The 22,436-nt window shown below is 35.8% G+C and overlaps 1 protein-coding gene across 10 annotated transcripts in view; it reads right to left on the bottom strand.

Moving 5' to 3' along the window:
- The window catches only part of ATP11B (ATPase phospholipid transporting 11B (putative)), a 110,690-nt gene that overhangs the window by 42,363 nt on the left and 45,891 nt on the right, over positions 1–22,436 (bottom strand). For 9 of the 10 annotated variants that reach the window (XM_036448586.2, XM_045583720.1, XM_036448584.2 and 6 more), the window contains 11 exons: positions 20,586–20,650; positions 17,792–17,873; positions 14,547–14,697; positions 13,187–13,384; positions 10,759–10,995; positions 10,076–10,251; positions 9,221–9,289; positions 7,122–7,195; positions 6,945–7,048; positions 4,544–4,725; positions 2,604–2,807 (listed from right to left, as the gene is read on the bottom strand). In XM_036448586.2, the coding sequence (XP_036304479.1) occupies positions 2,604–2,807; positions 4,544–4,725; positions 6,945–7,048; positions 7,122–7,195; positions 9,221–9,289; positions 10,076–10,251; positions 10,759–10,995; positions 13,187–13,384; positions 14,547–14,697; positions 17,792–17,873; positions 20,586–20,650 (1,542 nt within the window). Of the gene's footprint in view, positions 1–2,603; positions 2,808–4,543; positions 4,726–6,944; positions 7,049–7,121; positions 7,196–9,220; positions 9,290–10,075; positions 10,252–10,758; positions 10,996–13,186; positions 13,385–14,546; positions 14,698–17,791; positions 17,874–20,585; positions 20,651–21,208; positions 21,289–22,436 lie in introns of all 10 variants that reach the window. The other variant, XM_036448588.2, reaches the window with a different exon arrangement.

Raw genomic sequence — 22,436 nt, 5'->3', positions numbered from 1 at the left:
GCCTCCAATGGTGCTGCTGATCAGCCCCGTCTCTCTGATCAGGCCCGTTGATAGGCCTGGAGACGCTGACTGGCATTGAAACCAACCAATGAGAACCAAATATGAGTGAACTGCAAGGAGCCATTGGCTACCTAGAAGGCAGAGCTTTTGACACTCACTGGCAAAAAAACTGATCAATCAGAACCAAATCTGGGTGAACTGTGAAGGCAGAACCTAAGTTGGGGGCTGAGAAGGGGTTTTAAGGGCAACAGCTGTTTGGTGTAAGGTGTAAGAAAGTGGTTCAAATTTTTAATGACTGGTTTGCCAGTATAGTGCATATGGCTGGCTATCAGTCCAGATATAGGGATTATGTATTTTTGTGTGCCAAGAGCATCTCCTCCTAATGAAAAAGACTTCTCCCTCAACCCCCCCATTTAAGCAATCATATCCTATAAAATCTATAATACTAAAAGGGTAAGATGCTAATTAGATCAGGTCGACAAGCCATCTTCCAAATGTCTGACTTCCTTCCAGACAAAGCCATAGTGGTGTGTGCAGAGGCCGTTAGGTGCAATCAGGCCAGCAGGGGAGGGCAGTTGGGGGAAACCAGGCCAGCAGGAGAGGGCAGTTGGGGTGAGATCAGGCTTGCAGGGGAGGACAGATGGGGGCAAGATCAGGCCAGAAGGGAAGGGCCACTGGGGGTAAAATCAGGTTGGCAGGGGAGGGCTATTGGGGTGAGATCAGGCCTGCAGGGGAGGGCTGTTAGGGGTGAGATCAGGCCAGCAGGAGAGGGCAGTTGGGGGCAACCAGACAAGCAAGGGAAGGCAGTTGGGGGCAAGATCAAGCCAGCAGGGGAGGGCAGTTGGGGTGATCAGGCAGGCAGGCAGAGAGGTTAGGGACGATCAGGCAGACAGAAGGGTTAGGGGCAACAGGCAGAGGCAGTTAGGGGCAATGAGGCAGGCAGGTAGGTGAACGGTTAGGAGCCAGCAGTCCCAGATCCCAGATTGCGAGAGGGATGTCTGACTGCTGGTTGGACATCCCCCAAGGGGTCTCCGATTGAAGAGGGTGCAAACTGGGCTAAAGGAACCTCCACCCCTATGCATGAATTTCATGCACTGGGCCACTAGTATGCTATATGAGTACTACTCACGGTCTGATTACTGGCAACTGGGCAAACTATTTGTTGCCAGGAAGAGATAAGCTTGCATCAGTATCTAAATCAACTACATTACTGATCACACTATTTGGTTGCACTGTTTCTCTCCAGTCCTCTTTTGTAAAGATTTCCTTGGTAAAAAAAGCAATATACAGATTTACATTCTGGTGCAAGCATTGTATTCATTATTCAGAGATACTTAAATATATTGTTGAAGGCCAGCACTCAAAGTAGCATTGCGCTGCATCTAATTTGATAAAATAATCAACACTTCTTTGTGCTTTATCCACTGAGCCAAACTGGTTAAGGCTTTACTGTGCTTTATAAGTGTGATATTAGCTCTAGCAAGTTAGGCTCAGTGAATAGCAGGTTGGCCTGCAGACTGAAGAGCCCCGGGTTTGATTCCAGGCCAGGGCACATGCCCGGGCTGCAGGCTCGATCCCCAGAAGGAGTCATGGCGGAGGCAGCTGATCAATGATTCTCTCATCATTGATGTTTCTCTCTCTTATTCTCCCTCCCTCTCTGAAATCAATAAAAATATATATTTTAAAAAGTGTGATATTAAAAGTCCATTTTTTCCAAATGTAATTTGTCAGTCTGTCCAATGCTTCTCTGACTCTGTATCTATCTTTTTGTTTGGGATGGGGGCACCAGTAAGAGATCAGCCAAAGGACTTGTATGCATGCATATAAGCATAACCAATGGACACAGGACACTGGGGGTAAGGGTGAAGGCACGTCCCAGGGGAAAGGTGAGGCCGGGGGAAGGTCAATGGGGAAAAAAGGAGACAATGAAATAAAATTTAAACAAACAAATAAATAAAAGTCCATTTTTTTTGTTTGGAGATGATGAGTAAATAATGATAATTAAAATACAGTAAGCCCTGGCTGGTGGCTCAGTTGGTTGGAGCATTGTCCTGTACACCAAAAGTTGCAGGTTTTGATTCCTGGTCAGGGCACATATCTAGGTTGCAGGTTAAACTGTACGGGAAGTAACCAATCAAGTTTCTCTCACAACGGTGCTTCTCTATCTCTAAAAACCAATGGAAATATATTCTCAGGTGAGGATTGAAAATAGAAAGTAAAATGTCATATGGCAGTATGTGTGGCACTCAAGACACTACTGGATTAAAATTGAGTTGCTGTTGAGGTGTATCAAGCAGCAATGAAAAATGATAAAAATGCTTCATAAGGTCTCAGTTGTAACTACTCAGCTCTGTTGCTAGAGTGCAAAAGCCTTTACTTATGACATGTAAATGAATAAAGGTGATTGTGTCCCAATAAAATTTTATTTACAGGCATCAAAATATGAATTTTATATAATTTTCACGACATGAAATATTCTTCTTTGGATTCTTTATCGATCAAATAATATAAGAATTATTTTGAGCTCATGGGCATTAAAAACTGACAGTGGGCCATAGTTTGCTTACCCCTCAATTATCTGACTCAGATAATTATATTCTTACCTTCTGGCAAGTTGCCTCAATTGTTCAGCACATTCGCTGTCTGATTTCTGGTTTATAAGTTCAAGGATATTCATGGTTCTGTGAAAATGTCCACATGATAAACTCACACTAACAGCAGTTTCACGTTTATCTCCAGTAAGTACCCATACTTTGATACCAGCCATTCTCAATGCTTCAATAGTTTCTCGAACTTTATCTTGTAGTCTGAAAATAAATGAAACAAAATTAGCAGTAGAAAATACTTTTCTGATTGTATTTTAAATATAAATCATGGATTATAGGTAAGATAAATTCTGGATTCCTTGACCTAAGAATGTTATAGTAACATTCAGTTCAGTGATAAAACTGAATTTTCTTTTTCTCCATTAGGAAAGAGACAAGAAAACCAAATCAGTGACCATCTATGTAACATAAAATCTACAAGCATGTCAAACTCTCAGTCGATGGGTCACATGCCTCATTTATTACAAACTCATATTTTAAGAATATACTTTCAAAGTTGATTTTTATAGAAGCAATTAAGTATATGGCCTACATAAACTATTTTATTAGAAAGTCTTTAAATTTCACTATAAGATTTTTCTCTTATTTTAAGTAAATCTCTCCTATCAGCAGTTCAAAAATTAGACTGTGGACAATAAAGGACTATATAACCTCAGGTGAGTCTCAGAAGTTTCATTAGGACAACTAAAAAGTAAATGAAAACCTAGGGCTGTTTTTTTTTAAATGCAAACACACATAGATCTCAGAAGTAGAGAAAAATATAACAGGATTAATTTGTAGAATTCAATTTAATTCACAGATTTCAATTTAACTCAAGAACTGTGCAAAGCATATTGACAGTGGAGCTGGAAACAAAGACAAAGAATAAATGGACCTCAAGAAATTCACAGGCTAATAGAGAACGAAGTGGTTAAACAAATAATTGTAATATATTGCCACAAGGACAACACAGATCTACAAAACATGGAGACTTCACAAAAAGAGCTTTCTAAATTCTGTTAGAAGTATGGAAAGGTTTTAGTGGAGTGGGGCAATACCTGAACTATACTCTATAAATAGGTATTCACAAATGGGTAAGAGGAGTAAGATCAGGTAGAAGGCATAGCCTTGACAAGGAACAAAGCCATAAAATAGAACAATGTTAATTATATTTGTTGTTCAGAGGAAAACTACAGAGCTTGGTACTATCCTATCTAATAAAGACAGAATATGCTAACTGACCATCACACACTCACAAAATGGCAGTGCCCATAGCCAATAAGAAGATAATATTCTAATTTACTGACATGCCCTCAAAGATGGCAGCACCCACAGCACCCAGTCCCCTCAACCCCCCCAGCTGACCGGGGCTGGCCTGAGGCACAAGCAAGCCTTGGATGGTGGCTGCCTAGCCGCCCATGGCTGCCCAAGGCTCAGGTAACCAGGGCCAGCCGAGGATTACACTGCCAGCGGTGGCAGCAGCAGAGGTGTGATGAGGGTGTCACCTTCACCTGATCACCGAGTCACCTGCCGCCCCTGAGGGCTCCCAGACTGAGAGGGGGCAGGCCGGGCTGAGGGAACTCCCCTCCTAGGCATAAATTTTCATGCACCAGGCTTCTAGTATAAGTATAAAGTGGAAGGACACAGTAGTGGCAGGTGAGGCCAGAGAATTAAGCAGGTGCTTAAAGTCTTTGTATGGCACATACTGCAGAGTATCCTAAAAATTTAAGTCTATGAGCAAAATTATACATAGCTGTATTTTTTTTTCAACTATTTCAGATAAATGTATAGATGAAAATTATACACACTGATGGGACAAAAAGGCTTTAACTGCAGATTTTGATTTTAAATATATTAATTATATGATGTTAATAAAACTTATGTCATAAATTAGGAACACTTGGCTAAAAAAATTCTTGCATGAGAAAAATAATGTTGCCTATTTATCTGATACTTACCTGTCTTCTACTGCTGTAGCTCCAAGTAATATTAGGTCTTTCTCAATGAATTGGAAGGCATTTGCCAATTTTTCTTCCCGTTGCTGCAAGGCAGTCCTGGCTTCAAATAGGCGTCTATCTATTACTTCATATTCTTTAGATGTCAATTGTCTATATGCTATGCACAGAGTTCTCAGCCCTTTCTAACACAGAAAAATTAAAGACAAAAATTAAACAAAAATAACTAATGGGGAATCAAGAAGTCACTGAAATAAAACTGAGGACCCCATTACCAAATATCAATTACAAATAATTTAAAAAGTACTATGATCTAGTGACAGAAAATAAATGAGATGATACAAAGTCCTAGTGATCTGAGTTATGGAACACATATTATCATAACTCTTTCAATTTCTAAGGAGTTCTTAATAAGTTGCTCAAAACAAGTAAGGTCATTGAATTATATATTAGAGAATAGATAGAATCATAGATTATCTTATCTGTGGTTTTAAAACTGTTTTACATGGAAAGCCAGAAAGTTCCATAATGAAACCTTCATGATTATCAAGAGAGGCAGCCCCAGGTTCTACTTTTCTGTTTTAACTATTACAAATCCACTTTTACCTACTTCATAAGAAATTTTTTAAACAAAGGGACTATCATTTCCTGAGGGTTGATGGCAGGGGTGGGGAACATCCGGGCCATTAAGAGGCTGTGAAATCATCTGGTCTGGCCCTGCCAAAGCATTAGGGGTGAGTTAATGAAATGTGTGACCAAATATAGCAGGCTAATTTTTAAGTTGATAATTTTGGTAAGTGGCCCTTGCCAGAAAGAAAGTTCCCCACTCCTGATTTTATGGTATGATAAACTTGCAATTCAAATAAAGAAGTCTATAAAGGTGTCCATTATAAAACAACCAATACTTTCTAGAGCCACTGAATGATTTAAAATTGTATCATTACATCTTCACTGGTGAACTGAAATTATCAATACATAGAATTTTAAAATATATATGCTGGGTTCAAATTTTTCTTATGGTATTAGTATTTGAAAGTTGGTATATAAGTCTACAAACTTATAAAAGTTCCTTTTCCTCAGAAAAACCCAAAGTAAATGTTCTAATTACAGAACTTGGAAAGATAGATTTAAAAATACTTTATGACACTATTTAGCAGATTTCTAAATATTGGCATTTCTTGATTTGCAAATGACCCACACCTATAAATGCTTCTTTTATTAAACAACAGTTAAAGTACTATGAGATTTATTAACAAATGAACTTAATTTTCTCTGTAATAAACATTTATTGTCAACTATGTGCCAGCACTGTTCTGAATACTGATATGAGAGATAGTAAGGTAAAACAATGTCTTTGTTCTCATGGGTGTTACCGTGTGGTAAATGAACCAGATCGTAAACAATTAGGGAACAGTAATAGGAAAAAAGAAACCATAAGTAAAGGAGGCAGTTGAGCAGAGATGAGTACTAGCATACATTTATAGAAAATCAGGAATGAGATATCATGAGGTCCTAAGACTAAGAGAACTGCTTAATAATTTTTCTATTCACATAATTCGCACTTTATTTCTGTAAGATTCTCCTACATTATTTTATTGAAAGACATAATTCACATACCATAAAATTCACTCCTTTCAAGAGGAGATAATTCATTAATTTTTAGTTAAAGCGTTGTATAATTATTTCGGTATTTAATTCCAGAACCTTTTCATCACACCCAAAGGAATTCCGTATCTATTAGCAGATACTACACTTCCCCCCTTCCTATGGCAATCACTGTAAATTGGCTTATTTTGGATTTTTCATATAAATAAACTCTGTGGCCAAATAGTCCATTATGTGGATATGGATATGACATATTGTTTAATCCATTCATCAGCTGATGGACATATGGGTGTTTCCATTTTTGGCTATTAGAAGCACTGCTGCTGAGAACAGTTGTGTACAAGTTCCTGGTAGACATGTTGTCATTTCTCTAGGATGTATGCCTAGGAGTGAAATTGCTGCATCATTTCATACTCCATGTCCTATGAAAAACTGCCCAACTATTTTCTAAAGTGGCTATATCATTTATAGTCCCACCAGTGTATGAGGGTCCCAATTTCTCCACATCCTTGGGATTTCCCCTTTATTTTTTTTAGTAATCCTCCCCACTTTTTAATATAGTAACCTAAATGGTCCTGGCTGCTGGAAGTACCCTGATTGTAATAGGTTCAAAGAGAAGACACATTTTAACAGGTTAAAAGTAAACTTTTAACTAAGGAACATGGAGCCAACACATAATTCTATAATTTTTGATAAATTAATGCAAAAATGAAACCCCAAATCTTTCAAATATTTATATAATATATAGGTAGCTATACATATCTTTCAGAGTTTTTAAATCATAAAAATTTGCACTCACCAAAGCAAATTCATCTACATGAATTCTTGTTTTTTCTATTTCTCCACCTATACATGCAGGGAGAATTGATGACTCAGCTCCTTTAGCAAATAAAAACTTCTCACCTAAAAAGAAAAATGAGTTATCAAGCTTTTTATATTAGATAAATAAAAATTCATAGAAGTTCAGGTTGGTTACCTGAAGGTCCCTGAACAATTACACTCATTCTCCTGCGATCTGAATCAAATTCCAGAATATGAAGCAGTCTGTACCTAATGGGGGGGAAAAAGACAACTTTTTTGAATAATATCAAGCAAATATTTAGAAAGAGTCCTTATTAAAGATAAAAACGATTAATTTAGAACAAGAAATTAACCTCATCTACATTTTCAAGATGACTGGTTAAGAGTTATAGTAACAAAAGAAGATACAAATCGAAGGAATTAACATTTATTGAGCACTTACAAAATGCCAAGTACTTTACATGCCGTGCTTTAAGTCCTACGAGAGCCAAGGGAGGTAAGTCTTATCTCATTTTACAAATGAGGACTATTAAACACAGAAAGATTAAGTAAATTTGCCTAATGTCATATAAGTTTGTGAGTGAAATCCAGATCTGCCCATAGCTCCAAGTCTTTTGCACTAAAAAATGTAATTGATTCTCCTCTTTTCTGCCCAAACACACCTAAGAAATACACACACACACGTACACACACACACACACACACATGAATAACAGAGGCTCATTATAGCAGTGATTTTGAACCTGGGTTGGAATACATGTATATAGGTGGGGGAAAAATGCCTCTCTAAGGAGCAGTAAAAGAATTTGCATGGTCAGGTGTACACTAAAATTTTCTGGATGAATATATATATTTCTGGATGAAGCCTGGTGCATGAAATTCATGAAGGGGGATGGAGGGGATGGGGTGTCCCTCAGCCTGGCCTGCGCCCTCTTATAATCTGGAACCCCTCAGATAGGATCCCTGGCCAGCAAGCAGGGCCTATCAGGGCTTTCCTTCCTCTGGCTACCTACCGGCAGGTGGCCCAGACCCTGCCTATCATCTGTGCAGCACTGCCCCCCCTTCCCAATCACTGGTCGCCTCCCTTTGTGGGCGACAGGTGTGGGGTGCGATCGCTTGGCTTGCCTGGGCCTCATTCTGCGGGGCGATCACTGGCCAGCCCCGCACACTGGCCACAGAGTCACCAGCTGAGTGGCCTGGGCCCCCTCTCTGTGGGGTGATAAATTGTGGGGCCCTTCTATCAATGGCTCCTCAGAGCGAGGCCATGCCTATCCAATTGGGGCTCTGTTATCACGCTGCCAGCTGCTATCCTGGGTCTGCCCCTTTGGGGTGATAGATCACAGAACCCCTTTTCCCCCATCGATCACCCCACAGAGGGTGGCCTGAACCTCCTTCTGCAGGGCAATCATGGGGTGATGGCGGGGGCCCCCGACCAACTGCATGGCACCTGCCTTGGCTGGCCTGGCGCCAGTGCGTGTCATAGCACGGCCGTCCAGAAGTTCACCTGGACGGTCATTCTGCTGTCTGGTCGTTCAGTTGACTTGCATATTATGCTTTTATTATTATAGATTATTATAGATGATGTACATATATAATACTTTGCCCATCAGAAAGGTAAACACTGGTTGGAATGATAGCTTCTAAGTTGATGGAATGAGCTAGACAGACTCCCACATGAAAGCAAAGAATAAGCTCTACTTAGTTTGGAAAAGCATAGTCTAAAAATTTACAGCCGGAGTTGAGATGATTGGAACTGATAAAATCATGAAAGAAAGATTTGATTATAGTAAGAATGGGCCTAATTTATCATACAGTGGAAATAAGATAGCTGTTCTTTAATGTTTAAAAGATAAAATCATAGAAAATATAAGTAAATTTTTCTTTATTAGTAAGAAACTTATAAAAATCATTCCCCTAGAAGTGTGTAAAAATAAATATAAATAAATTCAAGAACCATTAAGCTAAAATAGAGATGAAAGATTCAAAGAAGTATATTATTACTGTGATGAAATACAATGTAATAATATCATTTTAGAGCAGGGTTAGTAAACTTTTTTTGTAAAGGGCCAGACAGTAAATATTTTAGGCTTTGTATACATATATGGTCTATGTTAGATATTCTTATTTTTTTTAAACGATCTCTTTAAAATGTAGTTTATGGGCTATACAAAAACAGGTTGTAGGCCAGATTTGGCCTTTGAGCCATAATTTAACTAAATCTGTTCTATACTAAATGCTTGATATATAGAAAATTACAATAAAGAAAATAATTACCGTTCCAGTTTTCCAAGTATTTTAACTTCCATAGTTTCTTCAGAATTGCCAATAAATACAATGCCAATCCTAGGATTAAAAAGAGAAAAAAATATAAAATTTAGGGAATATTTCATATTTCACAATATATCATTATAACATTGCTTGAATAAAAATATTTAAAATACAAGTTTAAGATGGATTTTATTTTATTTTTTTAAAATATATTTTATTGATTTTTACAGAGAGAAAGGGAGAGAGATAGAGAGCTAAAAATGTCGATGAGAGAGAAACATCGACCAGCCGCCTCCTGCATATCCCCTACTAGGGATACATGCCCTTGACCGGAATAGAACCTGGGACCTTTCAGTCCACAGACCGATGCTCTACCACTGAGCCAAACCGGTTTCGGCTAAGATGGATTTTAAAATATTTCCTTTTAATATAGCACTATCTTTAAGAACTTGAAGGATCAGAGTAGGTCCAAAACAATACACATGTATTCTCACGGATTATATTATTCTTATTAACCAGATTTTTAGAGATCACATCAAAATATGACTACTGCAAGCTTAACAATTGACACATTTCAAATCCTCATTAAAAAAAACAAATAAATTTCTACCTCTATGTGTTTATGAATTTTGTCTGACAATTCAAATACCGTGTTTCCCCAAAAATAAGACATCCTCCGAAAATAAGACCTAGCACATGGAAAGATAAGACATCCCCTGAAAATAAGACCTAGCATAACTTTGGGAGAAAAAATTAATATAAGACACTGTCTTATTTTTGGGGAAACAGGGTAGTAGTATTTTCACATTTTTTATTTAAAAGTTTTTTTTTTCTGACAATTTGGAAATCAGATTAAACTACCTTGCAGCAGCTTCCACTAAAGCCTTTTCATCTGGTGAAGACGCATAGTACTCCAACTGGGGGGGTGCAAGGCTGGCTTGCCAGGGACCATCCCCAATGCCATCAGTCTGAACATTACTAATCTGTACAGTGTGACAGAGACTGACTGCTTTAAAGAAGAGATCGTGTTCTTTAATCTGTAAATACATAATTAATATTCACACTATCAATACCAATCCCAAGTAACATTTAGGAAACCAGAAACAGAATTCTAAAAAATGCAAATAAATACAGTTCATATTTTGGTAATCTAAGAGCTAGAGTAAGAATGCTACAATTCTGAAATGCTTAAATAACAGCTGGTTGCTTCTAACTTTAAAGAGTAAAATGTCACATTAGCTTATGACCCGTCAACTTTTTAGGAGGCATAACCAAATTGCAAGTAATGGTGAAACCTCTTTTGTGAAAGAAGTGAGGTCTCAGAAAGTATTAAATAAATTTAAGCTCTATCTCAGCATAGTCTTTTTTACTTAAAGACAGTAGGCTTTCCTTAGCTTAGTTCCAGTTACAAACACATATTAAGTAACTGCAAATTCTCAGTATTAAACCAAAGGATATACATTTCAAATATATTTCTTGCCCCACTAACACAAACAGAACTATTTCAAATGAAGCTCCCATTTATTAATTTAAAAATTGCTTACTAGTTCAGTTTCATTTTCAGGACTGGTTCTAAAAGAAGTGGATGTAAGATGGGGTAAGTTGTTAAGATGGGAAAAACTAAGATAACTTAAGTTTCCATCTGAAGAGTCTGGTGTGGGTCTTTCAGATACAAGTCTACCATTGATTTCCTGGTATTTTATGCCATTAATCGAACATTCCCGAAACTGCATCTCGTTTTCTGTCAGTGTGCCAGTTTTATCTGTAAACACATATTCCACCTAGAGATAGGAAACAAACAAAAAAAACCACATAACCTTTGTGTTCACAATCACTACATTAAACAAGAAAAGCTGGCCTCTGCTCCTTAAGCCAAGTCTATTAAAATTGATATATTGATGCTGATTCTGATAATCCATTAAATAATTAAAGATGCCACGGAACCAAAAAAGGGTAACAAAAAATACTTTTTAAAATATACACTTTGAAGTCTGTGGCATTTATATGTGCATGTTCATCTGTGGAGTTTATTATAAATGTAGTATTAGTACTTGTTTTTATCTCCTGGATGTTTAGTAGGACTCAAGGATGATCTCTGAGCGTTGACTGGGTAGCTCATTTGGTACAAGTGTTGTTGTGATTCGTTAAGGTTGTGGGTTCAATCCGCGGTCAGAGCACATACAAGAATCAATCAGTGAATACATAAATGAATAAAACAACAAATCAATGTTTCTCTCTCTTTCTCTCTCATCAATAAAAAATAAATAGAGTGATCTACGAGCAGGAATGGAAGGCATGCTTAATTAACCTAGAATGTGAAAGGGAATCTTGTCCAGGAGAAATGGTATAGAGCTGGAACCAGAAACACAAAATTATAGCAACACAAATCAGAGGTAGAAAGTTGTCTAAAATAGAGGAAATTGAAACTGAGGGCATGAAACAAACTCAGTAAAAAGAAATGTATAAAAACATTTTAAAAAGTAAATAAGACAAGTAATTTTATTACTCTTTGAGACTAATTCTAGAAAATTAACCCTAAATGAAGATAGGTCCATAAAGAGAAGAATAAAATACTCAATTCATGATACAACTAGAATTATGTTGAGAACATGCTTATTGCAATGATGACTTGAGAAAGAAGTCATTTAAAATGGGAAGTAGCTATCCAAAGGGATAAAAACTATAGATCCCTTATGAAAATAGACACAAACCAAATGCAGAAACATATAAAAAGGATTATATACCATGAACATGTGAAATTTATCCTTGGAATGAAAGACTGGTTCAACATATAAAACTCAATCAGTGAAACCCACCATAATAATAAATAGTACTTGACCTTTATTCTAATAACAAAATAATTATCTCAATAGATGTAAAAAAAAGCATTTGACAAAATCCAATACTCTTTCATGTTTCAAAAAAACACTCAATAAATTAGGAATATAAGCATACTCCTCAACCTGGTAAAATGTATTTACAAATACCCATAGATAGCATCTTACTTAATGGAGAAAGACTAAATACTTTCCCTCCAAGTTCAGGAATAAGACAAAGATGTCTGCTCTTGCCACTTTTATTCAACACTGTACTGAAGGTCTAATCAGGACAATTTGGCAACAAAAAAGAAAAAGTATTTATTTAGGAAAAAAGGAGGTAAAACTATCTCCATTTGAAGATAACACAGCTTTGGATATAGGTCATGGAATCCATTGAAAAAACTACTAGAACTAACAAGTGAGTTCAGCAAAATTGCAGAATAAAAAGATCAATATGTAACAAGGGAGGCAGAATTAAAGTTGGAACAAAATTGTTTTGACCAAGACATAATGATACATGAGAAACTATTTCTCAAAGTTCATTTTTTTGGAAATAGTAAAGATAAACAGAAAAAGTAAGTAATCCCATCATATAACTAACAAGTGGTGAAACTAGAAATAAAAGATACTTTGCTATGTGATATTAAAAGTTGCCCAGTATCTATAGCAAATGTTGAATTGTAATTTAAAGAGGATATTTTAAGTGTCACTTATTTAAAAAAATATATTTTAATTGATTTCAGAGAGGAAGGGAGAGGAAACATCAATGATTACAGAGAATCACTAATAGGCTGCCTCCTGAAACCTAAACATATGCCCTGACCAGGAATCGAACTGTGACCTCCTGTTCACAGACCGATGCTCAACCACTAAACTACATTGCCTGGATGAAATGTCACTTATTTATACCAGTTAATAAAAAACTTTTAGATTAGAAAGAGAATGAAGTATTAAACAAATATGATGATATAAAATACATCACCAGTCAAACAAATAACAGCTTTACAATTAAAAAATGGAAAACAAAATTAGGTGTGGAGCAAAGTAGGGTTGTTTTTGGTAAAAGCCTTCTAATGTTTTGTTTTATTAGTTTTTGCACATGTATTGTTTTGATTATAATAACGTCAGGAAAACAAATTAAAAGAGTCATTACCTGTCCAAGCTCTTCATTCAGATCAGAAGTATTGACTAGAGCTTTCTGATCTGATTCTTCATGATAGAGATCAAGATCCCAACCAATAAAAAATGATCCAAGAAATTTCTGCATTTCGACTGTCACGTATAATGAAATTGGAATGATGAAATTGTAGAGTACCAAAAAGGCAAGGAAGTCTGAAATAAATCTCAAAATCTAGAGGGGAAAAAAAGATTATTTGATAAGTGAAAATATGAAACTATCTTCAGTATTACTGCAGAAAAATTATCACAAAGTTTCATGTTTAAACCGACTAATAACTATATTTTGAAGCAGAACAGTCTCATGGTTTAAAATTCATTTATTGAGTTGTCTTTTTATCACATTTCCTCGGTAGTTTTATTGCTCATTAGACTCTCAAACAAAACAAAAAAAAAAGAAAGAAAAAAAAGATTAGATTCAAATTATTGAAATATGTTACTTTTCAGAAGCTACCAAAAACCTGGTGTGACTGAAACTGCTTTGGGCAAAATTTTAATTATAAGCTCTGGAATATGCTTACCATTCTACTTTTACTCTTCAAAATTACAGATAACTAAAAATTGAGTGTACTTTTTAAAAATTATAAAATTGGTAGACTGGAACTGGTAGGATTTAAAACTCTTAAATTACAGATTTCACAGAAATAGCCCACTTCAATGACATAGTAGCACCACATTTAACATGCATTCTGTGAAAGGTCCTGAAAATATGTTCCTGAGATTATCTGCTTTGTGGTCTCTTGAGACCCAAATTTGTATTCAGTATTTGTATTTTAATCTAAAATGAAATTTGGAGAACAATTATTTACCCAAATTGTAAGTTAAATTCTCTTGATAGTCCATATTTAATCAGTTTGAAACTTTATATGACATAAACTGTGTTATCAACTTCATTCTATTACAGAATGACAATAAGATTTCTTGAATTATTCTGACAGAATTGAAAATAAATCAAGTTACTCTTTATTTCACTTATAAGATACAGAAATGAAAAAATGAATTTGTAGTATTCAAGTGGAAGCTAATACAGATTTAAATCTTTGTGATCTCTTGTAACTATTCAAATTATGACATAAAAATATAATTGTCCTAAAATGCTAAATTATACCAGTACATACAGGCTGGCTACCCTTCTCTTGCAATGTCATTTGTCTTTGTTTTATCATCTACTGTGATTCTTTTATTTTAATTAGTTTAATTTCAATATTTTGTATTGGTTTCAGGTGTGCAATGTCCTTTTGTCATCTTCCAATAGTAATGGTTTTAGGAAGATCAGAGTGGTCATTCCTATCAGAAGTTTCCTTTACAGCAGCAGAGTCAAGAACAGAATAAAATACCTTACTACTATTTCTCTGATGTTCTGTTTTTTGGTTATACCAAGGTTCATCCCATTTTTCTTCAGTTTGCCATGTGTATTTCAAGATAGTACTGATGATGGCTTCAGAAATAAGGATTATTAGATAAATTATCAAAAATGTATTCATTGACCTAAAATGAGAAAGAATATAAAACATATCAATTATATGCTACCTTTTAAAAAACTTAATTTTCCTACTGTTTCCTATTATCAATATATAGATACTAGAGGCCTAGTGCACAAAAATAGGGTCCTTCGGCCTGGCCAGTAATGAGGGCCCATTTGTGGGGCGACTTGTGGGGCGAAGGGGGGCAGGGCGGCTGCTGGCACTCACCTTGGCTAGCCTGGCACTGCCCACTAACCAACCCTGCCCCTGCTGGCACCTGCATTGAGCGTCTGTACCCTGGTGGTTAGTGTGCGTCATACCTACTGGCAGGTCGGCTGGTCACTTAGCCTTTTAGATAGATAGATAGATAGATAGATAGATAGATAGATAGATAGATAGATATAGATAAGCTTTGCAAATATTTTCTCTTACTCTATGGCTTATCTTTTTTCATTTTTCTAACAGTGTCTTTTCAAATGCATAAGTTTTTAATTTTTACAAAATTTAATTATCAATTTAGGGCTTTGTTTTTTGTTCCTTTTTTTTTTTTTTGTATATTTCCTATCTAAGAAATCTTTCCTTAATCCAAGGTCACAAATACTTTCTCCCATGTTTTACAAATTTAGCTCTTATATTTTAACTTTACATTTGGAGTTAATTTTATATATGGTGGGAGGAAGGGGTCATGGGTCAGTTTACAGAAAATAGATGTCGAAATGTTCCAGCACCATATATTGAAAGACTCACTATACTTTTGTGTGGAGATATTTTTTACAATAAATTATAAGTCTTTGATAGATAAAAGGTGGTTTAGATTTTCTGTTTTATCCTGTGTCAATTTCTGGAAGTTGTGTTTTCAAAGAATTTGCAATTTCATCAAGGAAAATTTAGAGACATAAAAGTTGCTTATATTTGTTTGTGGATACAGTGACCACAGTAGGTAAGATCTTTAGTGATAGCGTCTCTTTCATCCCTAATATTGGTAATTTTCCAGTTTATCTCTCCTACAACTCTTCCCGCCCCTGCCGCCGCCCCAATCCCTCAATGTAGAAAAGAACCAACTTTTGGCTTTGCTAATTTTATCTATTATTTGTTTTCTATTCTATTGATTTCAACTTATATCCTCAATATTTCTTCTCTTCTCAGATTGGGTCTAATAGCGCCTCTTTATCTAGCTTTTTAAGGTAGAAATTTAGATGACTGATTTTAACTTTTTCTTCTTTTAAACTTTTATTGCTAGGAATTTTCCTCTAACCTAAGCTTTTGCCTTTCTGTTGTTGTTTTTTGGGTGTGTGTGTATGTGTGTGAAATTTTAGAAATTTTCAGTTATTTCCTCAAATATATTTATTCTGTTCCTTTTATCTCCTCTTTTTCAGGGATCTTGATTATACTTATGCTAGACAGCTTAATACTGCGCCAAATGGCTCTAAAACTGTTCATATTTCTCTGTTGTTCAGATGGAATAATTTCTGTTGCTCTTTGAAGTTCACTGATAATTTCTTCTTTTTTCAACCTGGTATAGAACCCTTCTAATAACATTTACATTTCAATTATTATGTTTTTCAAATAAAGAATTTCCACTGAGTTCTTTTTTTTCTAGTTTTCATTTCTCTGCTGAGATTTCTCTTATGTTCATTGACATGTGCTTTAGACTTTTAAAACTATCCTATCTAATAAAGAGGGAATATACTAATTGACCCTCATGCCATCACAAAGATGGTAGTGCCCACAGCCAATAAGGAGGGAATAAGCTAATTGACTGCCCGACCCTCAAAGATGGCAGCACCTACAGTCAATAAGGAGGGAATATGTTGACTGCCATACGCCCAAAGATGGCTGTGCCCACAGCCACAAGATGGCGATGCCCAGCCCCTCAGCTGCCCAGGGCCAGCCCAAAGCCCAGGCAAGCACTGATGGTGGCTGCCCAGCTGACACCAGAGGCGCAGGCAAGCCTTGAATGATGGCTGACCAATCACCCAGGGCCACCCAAGGCTCAAGTAACCAGGGCCGGCCAAGGCTTGTGCTGCCAGCAGTGGCAGCAGCAGAGATGTGATGGGGGCGTTGCCTTCCCCTGATCGCAGGGTCGCCTCTCGCCCCTGAGGGCTCCTAGACTGTGAGAGGGGTCAGGCTGGGCTGAGGGACCCCTTCTCCAGTGCACTGGGCCTCTAGTTTATAATATATATTTTAAAATCTTTGCTAATTGCAATATCATTTATGGAGGCAGTTTCAACTGAGCACTTTTTCTATTTAGAACAAGTTATGTTTTCTTCACGTCTGCTTATTTTTTGATTGCATAGTGTATCTGTTCTTTTAGGTTCCTCAAAAAGTGTGGTTTTTAATTTTAACAGAAAGTTAACTTGGCTAGGCTCAAACACCAAACGCTATCTCCACTGCAACAGGCAACAGCAAAATCCTCTGCTCAGATCTTTCAGCTTGCTGATACATACTGTTACTGTTTCATTGTCAAGCCCGCTGAGGTCTCCCCTGCACATGTATAGTTCTAACAGACAGCCAAGGATATGGAAATAATTTATGTGCAGGCTTGAGCTGATTTCCTTCTGTGGGTCCCTCCTGTATAAGATTTTCTCCTTTTTAGATGCTCTTCCCTATCCTCTGACACCTACATCCTGTAAAGACTCGGGCTCTTGGATGCCCTTTGCAGTCCATGAATTTGAGAGTGCCCTCAGGAAAAAAGCTACATTCTTAAATTTTTCCCCTTGATGATACTGTCTTTCAAGAGTACATTCTTTGCCAGTTTCTGTCTCTTTTTGGGCTACTCTCCAGAGCTTTTAAAATTATCATTTATTTTTAAAAAATATTTTGTCCAGATTTTACCACTGTTATCTGCAGGAGGGTTAGTCTGATCAAGTGTTTCCATTATTACCAAATAATATTTAATTTAAAGTTATAATTTGGCATCTGCTATATGTCAAACATTGTATAAAATGCTACATGTATACAAAAATATAAGAAGCCATCCCTATCCTCAAGGATATCATCCTGCGTTGATGTGATATTATACAGGTGTCAAATATTTTTTATACACGAAAAAATTATACACAATGAATTATATACACATCCACAGTCATATTTATGTGCAAATAAATGAAAAGTTTTACTTTTCTACTGCAGATCGCTTCTGTGACTTGCTCTTATAATTTAACGCCATCTTTGTTTCCATTCCAGTATATACAGCAACACCTGCAAAACAAAACAAAATAGTACTTTAAAATAATGCCCTAGCATGCTTCACAAGAAAAATGCACTCACCAGCATGAAAGCATCTGGTAAAAAGCATCATCTGACAGCTGTTAAAATCTGACTTTCTTTTCTTTGAATTTTTTAAAGGCTTTCTGATACTAATTTTAGAAAACTCCAATTACTCAACCTACTGGATAAGGAAGGCATGAAGGTTCTGTTGCTGAGTTATAAATGAGATATAAGAATGAGATATTATTTCAGTTGAAATTGATAGAGAAAAAGGATTTGGGAAAACAAAAATGGCAGGGCAGGCCATTATAGATAGAGCAAACACTGAACAAAGACAGATATGAAAAAGCTCTTTCTGTCTGATGAAACAATAGATTATGATCAGAATTTGAAAACACCTGGATGCCAGAATCTGAACTCCTAGACATAATTTCATAAGCACTGGAGAGATAATATGAAAATCTACCAGAGTAAATAAACACAAGGAATGGGCCATTTAAAAAATTTGTGCCTATGTGAATGCCTATGAAATTAGTGAGAATGACAATATTAATGGGATTAAAACTGGGGAGTGAATGAAATTAGGTAAACCAGCTTTCTAAAGTACTTTGTTGGAATTAGACCTTTGTTTGAATGCTAGCTTTGCCACTTACTAGTTCTGTATCAATGGGCAAGTTATTTAATCTCTGAGTCTCAATTTCTGCACCTTTAGAGTGAAAAAGTATCCTATATAATAAAAGGCTAATATGCAAATTGTTCTCTTGACCAGGAGTTACAAAGAGTTCGACCAGGGGGCATGGCCAGTTGGACAACCACCCCTGATTGGCACCCCCACCTGATCAGGGGTGGAGTCAGCCAGACCCCACCTGTGCACAAATTCGTGCACCAGGCCTCTAGTACCTCATAAAATTGTTGTGTAGTTTGTAAGACAAGTTAGCAAAATGCCTAGAAACAGATAATCAATAAATGTTTACACCCATGCCTAAATATAGTAAGATTTGAGAAGCAGTGTAGGATTCATCATGTCCTCTTCTTAAACATTTGTCCTGGAATTTTCACCATTAAAATTACTGAAATATTCCATAAAGGCAGAAATTATAACTCAAATGGCATCAAAATTATAGAAATCAGCTAGAATTATACAATAGAGAGAGGTGGGTCTGAGGCAAACAATAGCAGACCCATCTAAAGGCATTCAAATACACATCTTTTAAGAGTGTGAAAGGTTTTAAGGCTAGAGAGATGTTTTAAAATACAGCATTACAAGAGAGGGTCTAAAGCTTTGGAGGTTTTCTTTGGCTTTTGCCATAAGAACATTTATTATAGTTTCCTTAAATTGTGGTAAACATACAATTACCATTTTAATCATTTAAAAATGTACAATTCAGTGGTACTTAGTATATTCAGTGTTGTGCAACCATCCCCACTATCTAACATGAGAACATTTTCATCACCCGCAAAGGAAACCCTGTACCTATTAAGCATCATTCCCATTCCCCTCCACTACCCAGCCCATTAATTTACTTTCTGTCTCTATGAATTTGCCTATTCCAGGTACTTCAAGTAAACGGGACCCTACAATATGTGACATTTTGTCCGGGTTCTTTCACTCAGCAAATATTTTCATTTGTTTAATAGTAAATAATTTTCCCTTATGTGGATATCCTACATTTTGTTTGTATATTCATAAGTTGATGAACATTTGGGCAGTTTCTACTGATGATTATAAATAGTGCTATTATGCACATTCTTGTAGAAGTCTTTGTTTAAAGATGTATTTTGAATTCTTTGGGGTACATATCTAGGAGTAGAACTGTTGGGTCATATGGTAATCCTGAATTTAATTTACTAAGAAACTGTCATACTGTTTTCCACAGTGCAATATTTACACTCCTACCAGCAATGTATGAGGGTTCCAATTTCTCCACATCCTTACCAACACTTGTTAGTTTCCATTAAAAAAAAAAAAAGTATATGGACTTCTTTATCAGAGAGCCTAATACTGAGAGATAAGACAGATGAAAGAAGAAAATGAGGAAGAGGACAGACTCCTAAAGCTGCAAACATTCAGTAAATAACATAAGCTGGCTAGTATATGAAGGGCCATTTATGAAGAGGGAAGAACTAATTGACAGCTAAAGATTATCACTGTTTCCACAATTTGCCTAAAATTGACTCAGAGCATAAGTTAATTAATTAATTGATTAATTAGTAAATCTCCAATGCAAGAACATTATTTATTCATCATTTTGATCTAGTCAGTATACATTTTAACAGTACCTGGTATATAGTCATATTAATAAGAATTTGTTGAATTAAAGAATAAGTCAGCAGTTTTATTCATCCAATCCAAGAATAATCATAATAGAATTACACAGGTGGTTTACTATACCATAATGTCAGATTATACTGGTTCTTATCCATCATGAATAGAAAGAATTGCCAAAATTATCTTCTTAGTACTCAGTTTCACAAGTATTAACAAAGAAAATATAAGAGTAAGATTCTAGTCTATTACTCAAAAATAGAGATGAATAACAAACACTACAACCAAAATTATAGTAACACAATTTTTTTAAGAAAATTATCACAGGCAACATGTAACTAAGTAATAAGTTACCCAACACAAATACTGTGCTTTTAAAAATACTTCATAAAGTATGAACATGAACCTATAATTAAAAAGTTTCAACGTATACAAACCAAAAATTTCTTTTGTATTTTTTAATCTGGCTCCACGAAGTAAGAGACTCTCTGGCCCCAGAGGTCTAGAGAAAAACATACACACACACACACAAAAAACACAAACCAAAAGCATTAAATATATTAAACACTTAATTAAATTCTAAAATGGCATCTTTAGCAGAAAGTACTTGAGTTATAATTACAACACTGTTTTTACATATTGTAGAACCAAAATCTTAGCTACTATTTAGGTATATCATAATGTTAGTTACTATAACAAAAACACCTGCGTTAGCATTTCAGTTACTTTAAGATAGGTGGCTCAGAAATAAGATTATGCTGGTACATAAACTCAAAGCCACCAGACCAGTTGCTAAAATTTTAAACATAAAACACAAATAAAAGATTAAGTAATGATTTTTTAAGTGTTTAATAGAGGACAAAAATTTTGAGCAAAATTAATAAACAGTTTTCAAAGAAAAGAAAGAATTAAAATGCAACGTAAATAAGAATTGTAGCATGGTCTGTGTGTAAATGTATGAGTTCTGCACAATTAAAATTACTTTGGATTATAAAACATCATGTAGTAAGTGAGTTAGTACTTTTGTAGGCAAGATTGACACTACAACTTTACTACTTGCATTGCAAACTTCTTGGAGCTCAGGTCTTCTTGCTGTTTGAATTTCTCTCCATAAAGGAGATATAAAATGAGAAGGAATAACTAGAAAGGAAATTGTACTTTTTTAGTGATAGCAAAATGATAAGACTGTTATGGATAAGTTAAAAGTCTTAATTTTATTGAGATTCCTTATGCTTTTCTGAAACATACATATACAGTCATCCAAATCAAACAGAATCGGAACTAAGATGTCTACAAACCCAAACACTCTAAAAAAATCAATGAACCAAGGAGGACCAGGCGTTTGGGACATGGCTAACAAGTATGGTTTTACTATTGAATCATATTTGGAGCACACTACATGGATATTCCAAAATCTATTAACCAGAAGCCATAAAATAGCTCCTTTTCACATGGTATTGTTTATAACAAAGAATGGAAAAATTTTGCGCTTACACTGGCATATACATTTGGGATATAATGATAGAAAGCTTTGAATTAAAAGGTAGTTCATCAGCAAAATCTGGTTGCTTCAGCAAAGACCATGGCTAAAGAGTTCATTGAACATGCTCCTGTGTTATTGTTTATTAAAAATGTGAATTAGTGCTGATGCATGATAGTTTTGGTGGCTTGACCCCAGAATTTATTTTAAGAAATGCTCAACTGTCAGTGACTGATTTCAAGCAGCCAGTTCAACTGAATGTCTCCAGAAAAAAAGGTGAAAGATTAATTTGATTTAGAAGTTCAAGGGATAATTCCAAGATTTATTTTAAATTTGGCTTTGTGGTCATGAGTAACAATGTAATCTCATCCTATTAGCAAATCTTTGAAATGAGCCCACATCCTTTCATGCAGCAGCTAGAAATTAACCTTAATATAGCCGCAGTGTTTCCCAAAGTGTGGTATGCATACCCCCAGGGGTACGGGAAGAGTTTGGTGGGGATATGCACTGCACAGTGCTTCGTTGCGCCTAATTCTACATTCTCATGAGTACGAGGGGTACTCAGCGTTACGAAAATTATAGAAGGGGTACACATATGTCAAAAGTTTGGGAAACACTGAGAGGGAAAACAAAATAATCAACCAAACAAAAAACCAATCAGAAGAGTAAATAAGAGGTTCTAGATTGGCCACCAAGTACTCTAGTTTGTGTTAAATTATTTTGAAATGAAGAAGACTGTATCACATACTTTTTAAACATTATAGAAAACATTTCTTGTATTCCAGACTTTAAGTGGTGGGTAAGAATT

The sequence above is a fragment of the Pipistrellus kuhlii genome, unplaced genomic scaffold, assembly GCF_014108245.1.
Source record: "Pipistrellus kuhlii isolate mPipKuh1 unplaced genomic scaffold, mPipKuh1.p scaffold_m20_p_2, whole genome shotgun sequence".
Lineage (NCBI taxonomy): Eukaryota > Metazoa > Chordata > Mammalia > Chiroptera > Vespertilionidae > Pipistrellus > Pipistrellus kuhlii.
This window is presented reverse-complemented; position numbering and strand designations above follow the sequence as displayed.